Source organism: Carassius gibelio, chromosome A10 (assembly GCF_023724105.1).
Source record: "Carassius gibelio isolate Cgi1373 ecotype wild population from Czech Republic chromosome A10, carGib1.2-hapl.c, whole genome shotgun sequence".
Taxonomy (NCBI): Eukaryota; Metazoa; Chordata; class Actinopteri; order Cypriniformes; family Cyprinidae; genus Carassius; species Carassius gibelio.
The window spans coordinates 5,252,553-5,260,105 of NC_068380.1; the positions used below are offsets into that span (position 1 = coordinate 5,252,553).

At 41.3% G+C, this 7,553-nt stretch overlaps 1 protein-coding gene across 1 annotated transcript; it reads right to left on the reverse strand.

The window, feature by feature from the left end:
- Positions 1–4,750: 4,750 nt before the first annotated feature.
- Positions 4,751–7,547, reverse strand: LOC128020922 (protein C-ets-2-like). Its single transcript, XM_052607733.1, has 4 exons — positions 7,400–7,547; positions 7,064–7,327; positions 6,107–6,225; positions 4,751–6,025 (listed from the first exon to the last, which is right to left on the reverse strand). Exons 1-4 carry the CDS (start codon positions 7,425–7,427, stop codon positions 5,810–5,812), a joined length of 627 nt encoding a protein of 208 aa, XP_052463693.1. The 5' UTR covers positions 7,428–7,547; the 3' UTR covers positions 4,751–5,809.
- Positions 7,548–7,553: the final 6 nt, after the last annotated feature.

Consider the following 7,553-nt stretch of genomic DNA (forward strand, 5'->3'; position numbering starts at 1 on the left):
AAGTTCCTGCGTCTCACCTTCATATGTAAAGCCCTAATAAAAGTTAATGAGATGATGAGTTCTTCAGATCAGACAGCTGCGGTGTCATAAACGCAGGTGTGTCTGTCTGTGTTTACCCATCGCTGACGAGTGTCCGTTCCAGATCTCACTGGTTATTTCACAGATAGATCAGTAACCCGAGCAGCCGTTAATGAGCGTCCTGATGCCTCAATCATATCAGAGTGAATTCTGATTGGATCAGTGAGCGTGTTCACATGCGTCACAGTCTGACCGCACTGAACTCCCATGATCCTCTGCAGTCGCCTCAACATGCCCGACGCAATAAACCCCCCGCTGCGGGAAATTTGCATGTGTGCTGGATTGCGCAAATGTTCTCTGCGTTGTGGTTTTCAGAGTTTCGCTGTTGTGCATGTTGTATCTGAACAGAGGAAGTTCACATCAGGGTAACTGACTTCAAGGGCGTCCTGTGATTGTGTGAATATAACGACAGGATTCCTGTCTAACAAACACAGTGTGCTGAGCTCGAACCCAGCCAGCTCTGGCCCTCGAGTCTTCATGTGCGGCTCGGGCTGTTCTTGTGTTCAGTCTGGTTCACAGGAGGAGCGTGTGACTCCTCCCTCAGCCCGACTGACCGTAAGTGACGCTCCAGTAAGACATTTCTCAAGAAACACAAACGGGCTGGTGCTGTCAATCATTGGCTCTTTGTTTGTGTTCTGGAGCGCTGATAATGTGTGTGTGTGGGTGTTCAGCGGGGGCGGATTCATGCAGATACCTGCGAGAGGATCGGCTGTGAGTGCATTACTGCTCATGTGTGCTGGCCATCTGACTCAGTCCTGGAGCATGCGCTTGCAACCCAGCTCACAGGGTCGAGTCCCAGGGAATGCATGAACTGTTCAAGTATACTCGACATCCTCAGTGCACACACACACACACACACACATACATATATATATATATATATATATATATAAACACAAAAAAGTATCAAAATAATGTATAACATAAAAGTTAATAAAAAGATTAAAATAACACACACACACATACCTGATAGATATAATTTATAATAATAAATAAAAATCTGATGTTTCAGCAGCTGATAGCAGATTTCTGTGTAATTATGAACTGCTCCTGCTCACTGAAATAAAGATAAAATCATAAAGTCTCCGGGACTCACTGCAGTGTTTTAATGAAACGTGGGCTGGTTGCCATGACAGCGTGACGTCAAGCTGCTTTAATGACTGGGCTTTATTACATTACAGGGAAAAGCCCAATAAAACTGTGTGTGTGTGTGTGTGTGTGTTTATAGTTGTGAGGACCGAATGTCCCCCACAAGGATAGTAAAACCTTACATATTTGAGTTTGTGAGGACATTTGGTCGGTCGTCACAAGGGAACAAAATTATTAAAAATGCAAAATGAAGTTTATCTTGAAAAGTAAAAATGCAAAAAGTTTTCTGTGAGGAGTATGTTTAGGGGTAGAGTTAGGCGATATAAAATATTGTTAGGTCAGCATAAAATCATCAGAAGTCTATGGAAGTCCTCACAAGTATAGTAAACAACGTGTGTGTGTGTGTGTGTGTGTGTGTGTGTGTGTGTGTGTGTGTGTGTGTTTGTGTGTTTGTCTGCTTCACAGATGACATGCATATATAAATGACACACAAGTACAGTGAGTTTGAACAAGAACTCATTGACTCAGAAACACTCATGAGTCACTCTGAGTACAGTAGAGACGCAGATGTGTGTTTGTGTGTGTTGACTCTGCAATTATTCATTAAAGGGATAGATCACCTAAAGATACACATTCCATCATCCTTTATTCACCCTCGTGTTACTTCAAATCTGTATGACTTATACTGAATTATACTGCCCTTTTACAAAGTCTTGAATGTTTTTTGGGGGGTAAATACTGCATCGAAATCAAATTGATTTGAGCGTGATTTAAACCTGGTTGATTGTAAACACTCTAAGCTCGTCTGTCTTGGGAAAGCTAGTGTGTAATAACACTTGATGTCTTCTCTAGTGCAGATCAACAGGGTCTCGTCCCATTCGTCGATATCTGTGACATCACAAATCCTGGAAAATATGCGTTGTAGTCCAAACGAGTCGTTCGCTGTAGTTTTTGGAAATGGATTTCTGTTAAATAAAATATCTCTTTTTGAAGTGGACTTAGAGCTTTGTAGCTTTGCAGATATTTTTATGCTCAAACAGCAACATTAAACACTGAAGTTTAAAAAAGTTAAAAAGCATAATAGCACTCCTTTAACAAGATAACAACAAGATAAACTGAAGAACTGGACCCCACTGACATCCAAATTTAAGAGACATTTTTCTAAATATCTTTTTATGTTCCATAGAACAAAGTCATACAGTACATGATAATTTTTTGGGTGAGCTGCCCCTTTAAGGCTCCTCTTGTGTTAGTAACGGTCGTCTCTGTGTGAACGGCTCGGAGCGGCTCACTGGTAACAGAAACAGATCGCAGACGGAGCTCACAGGATTAATAACGGAAAGCATGGAGATACAGTAAACTGAGATATTTAACGTTACTGCCTCCCGTTCATAAGGCCTTTTCACACCGCAGTTAACCCCGGTTATCATCGTCCTAAACCACACTTTAAAACCGCGGTAATAAATCCGCTCCCAGGAGAGAAAAACGCGCGCTTCACCGTCGCACGTGTTTATAACGGTCGTTTCAACGATTGATAGATAAAATAAAAGATGTGTCAATTGGAGTAAAGAAGAATTTAGTTATTACCCTTAAAATCTCAAAAAAGTCTGTTTCTTTCTCCAAAACTGTTTGCCAAGCATTAGATTACATTTAATATTTGAAATCACCAATGAAATCTGACAACAACTGTCTCATAAATGTTGTTTCCTTTGCTATGTTCTAGATTTAAATTCCAGGAGAAATGGGATAGCCTTGTGTTGGTTTGTGTTTTTAAATGTACAAACTCAATATTATAAGTCTTGTAACTTATATTACTGTTATAGTGAATATCAAGTTTGATAAGGCTTACATATAGCTTCCCATAGTAACAGTTGCTAATCAGGCATCTATTATACAAGTTCAAAACTGTTGGAGTGACACATCTTGGGTGTTATACAGTCTTTGGTAATAGCAGGATGACCAATGCTAGAGCCCTTACATAAACATGTAAACAGAAAAATATGCAAATAAGAAAGTTAACCCAGTGTTTTTAACCCAGGGTTAGAAATAACTGTAATTTAGAGGTTTCAACATTTAAAACGTGTTTTGTCCTTATAGTCGTTATTACAATGGGACTTTTTTTACTGAGAGCTCCTACAAATGACCGCTGTACCTCCTGACCACTGCAGATTCATTACAGTAGTGTTCACACCGTACCGTGATTACCGTGATAACGAGATTGCATCGTGTGCGTTCACCTTCTTGATTCAGAAGAACGGACAGTCCAATTCATTTGAGATGTGTAACATGAAATATACGTGAACTCTAGTGTTTGTAGTAAATGTGTAGAAGGTTTAGTTATAGTGAAATGATGGGTGTTAGTTTAAGTGCCTGTGGATGAGGTGTGTTTAGCTGTAAATCATCAGATGGAGTTAAAGATGCTGCAGAACTGGTTCCTGAACAGATAATAATCCGTTTCATTTCTCATTCTTTCCCGTCTCAGATACACTCATTCTGTTCATACACTGATAAACCATCTCTCACGGTGTTTGTAATTGGCTATTATCTCTTCACAGGAAGAACGTACGATAACACACACACATTCATCAGTGAAGCATGTGTGTGTGTGTGTGTGTGTTTTTCAGCCTATATGTAGAGGGCACCTGTGCATCGAGAGCATCAGTTAAGTCTTTATTATGAGTGTTGACTCAGCTGTGTGTGTGTGTGTATGTTTGAATGTGTAAGTGTTTGAGAGAGAGAGTGTGTGTGTGTGTGTGTGTGTGTGTGTGTGTGTGTTTAATGTCTGGGAGCCACGGGTCAAACACACTCCGGGGTCCGGGGTCCACTAGGGGCCTCAAGACAACACAAGCTTTAAAATAAGCTAAAACAAATACAGTTCAGGCATGAAACTTCACTAATCACTAATTGGCTCGTTCAACACCGTGGCACCAGCCAATCAGGAGTACTCTGTAATGTATACTGTATCCTAGCCTGTGTGAGCTTCTGTTGTCCCTCCTCCTCCCCAGCTCCACCTGCACAGATCTACAGCACTTCTTGCAGCAGCCTTCCTTCTTATTTTGGACTTAGTTGAACAAATTATTGTATTTGCTCAGCCGCGTAGCAGACCTCATCCGTCAAAATCAAGCTAATGTTTATTTCATGCCCATGCCAATAAATCCTGGTTGAAATAATCACTGAGATTTGTCACGACTGAACTAAAAAACACATGATTTAATTCACCTTCTCAACAGCTGTTCTTTCATTGAAGAACTGTGATTCACAGCCTGGAAAATCAGCCTAAATGAGGAAGTTTGATTTCAAAATAGTGATTTCTAGAGCTAGAGAAGTTGTGGAAGTTAACTAAATACAACAGATCGAGCTCTTAAAAATCTGGGATCCTACAATGTACAGAAACTATGAGCATCCATACACTTAAAAAAAACTAAAATAAGTTTTGGAAGAAAAATATATTACTGAATTGTTGTGCCTGGAGTCAAAAAACTTGAGAACCACTGATCTGATTTCTTACTAAACTCGCTGGAAATTCGGTCAAATGTTACACAAACACACATCTATTCAGAGAAAAACAGCTCCACACGTCACATCATTTAACAAGAATTTATTGTTGACTTTGACAGATACTTGGCATGACATAAAGATGCACGTCTGAACAGATCCTCGTGAGTCAAACACACAGATCCTGCTGAACATGTTTCCACCGGTGTAAAGTCACGGATCCGAGGACGTTCAGACGTCTTTAATAAAGAGATGCTGCAGTGACTCTCTTAAAAACACTCGAACGGATCAATAAATCTCATCATCATAAAACTCTTTTCAGAATCATCTGCAAAATAAACATGCTCTAAAGAGCAACTGGATATAGAAAAACAACCAAATACATACAAACACATTTACAATCACATGGTTTCCGTATAAATTCTCTTAATAATAATAATAATAATAGTAAGAAGAAGAATAGTCCGGCGTCTCTACAGTAACGCAGAGTAAATAAACAGCATACATTTACAGTCAAACTGTGCTTCTGATCCTGAAAGATCTCCAGTGTACGAAACGAAAGCAGCTTTCAGTTCTGCGTCAGGCTAACGCCTCGTAGCTTTGGTAAACGTAAACATTCAGACGTGAAATCTACACGTCCCTTTGGCCGGAGCGAAAACCAGCAACAAGCAGTCCAGCTAGACTCCAATAAATACATGAACTGAAACACTCACAAAATACACAGGAATATCAGGAAAAACAGAAGCGCTCGCAAATCCTGCACCAACATTCGACATCAAATCAAAGCTAAATCAAAGTTCAGAGTGATTGAGTCTCTCCGTTAGAAAGGCCACCAGGTGTGAAGATCCAGGTGTGAACGAATGGAAAGATCAGCGCTGGTTCTCTCTGAAGAGATGCGTTCGTAAGGCAATCCTGGAAAACCAACTCTCTCTGTGTTTCAGGCTTTCGTCTGTTGGTTAATCTTTGTAACAGGAATCACCTGGTGGAGCGAACACAGCGTGGAAAGATCAAACCCAGTGTCAAGTGTTTAAAAGTGTCTTTAACTCTCGGCTGACCGAAGAACCGCAAGGAGAATCGCGCTCGGTCGCTCCCGTAAACAGAGACCCCCGCTGAGGTCTGGACGTGACGCAGGGTTCCCGCCGCCGCTTCAGTCCTCGGTGTCCGGCTGAACTCCCAGAATGCCGTGCAGCTCCTCCACCGTGTATCCCAGCAGGTTCTGCAGGTCGCAGACGAAGCGGTACACGTAGCGCTTCCCTGATGTCTTGTGGATGATGTTCTTGTCGTAGTAGTAGCGCAGGCCTCGGCTCAGCTTCTCGTAGTTCATCTTGGGCTTGTTCTTCCTCTTCCCCCAGCGGCGGGCCACCTGATGACACAACAACATCCTGGTTACAGAGAGCTCATCAGCGTTCAACAGTAGATGTTAGAGCAGACGCCTCATCCTCACCTCGTCGGGGTCAGTGAGCTTGAACTCCCAGCCGTCTCCGGTCCAGCTGATGATGCTCTGACAGCTGCTGTCCGTCAGCAGCTCCAGCAGGAACTGCCACAGCTGGATGGGGCCACTTCCTGTTCCGCACCAAAGATGGACAGTTGAACACTCAGAGACCAAACATGCATTTTCAGGTGTAAATTCACATCAGGTATTAATTTGGACAAACAAAACAAAACTTGACTGCATGCAAATGAAAAAAAAAAAAAAATAATTACTAATAAGAATAGTCATAACAAAAAATGTATTCACTATTTGATAATTTTAATTTTGTTATAAATAATCATATCAATGCGTACAAGTAGGTATTTATTATTAATAAATGTGCATTGATATGACTAATAAATATTGGTATTTTAAATGGGTTAGACCAATAGATATGCATCATTCCTATCATTGCACATTTTTATAGTATAATGAATATTAATTATCAATAAAAAAAATATTTATTATTCCCATCAATGCATATTTTAAATATGAGCTAGAATAATAAATAAGATTTTTTATTATTAAAAATTATGAACATTTATTAGAATTTAGTTAGAATAATAAAGCAGAATATTTATTATTAATCAATAGTTTTCAGTGCATACTTTAAACTGAGATTAAAATAATAATAATAAAAAAAATTTAATAGTAAATATGAATATTTATTCAGATCAGTAGATATTTTAACTAGAATTTTTATCATTATTAAATATTATTATTTAGTTTTCCTTCCAAATGCATTTTCATTTTGGTTAATTAAAAAGTATTGTTATATTAAATTTGGAATCGTAATTGTAACATTTATTGAACAGCAAAATGTTTGAAGTCTAATGCTAATATGTATCCAAAATGTTTCCCTCCAGAACGGCAGGTGTTTCTTTACACGAGCGCAGCTGAAGCCGGTGTTAGCGTGTGGAGGAGACGCACCGGTGAATCCAGCGAGCACGGCGGCGGGGATCACGGGTCTGCCCTGCTCCAGAGGCTCGTTCCTCTCCTGGACGTAGTCTTTGAAGGACAGGCCGTGTTTGCTGAGGCCCAGCGGAGCAGAGACCAGCTCCTCCTCGAAGCTGTCGTAGGACGGGACGCGCTGGGCATCAGCGAGCGATGAGTGACTGCCCCAGGAGCGCAGGACACTCTCAGAGCCATCCACACTCTCCACGCTCTCCACCGACGTCTGCTCGCAGGACGAGACTGTGGAGAACAGAGCACTGCGTCACACACGGATCAGACACTCGACAGACAGAGACACAAGCGAGAGCTGACCTGCGCTGAGACCTGGACACGCTTTCATGTAGCTGACGCTGACCGTGCTGAGCTGAGGTCTGGAGTACAGAGAGAGCTCCTGACCACACGACAGCAGACCGGAGTCCTCCGCTGTCTGGAAGAGATCCCGCAGGAGACTGCCACGAGACTCCGG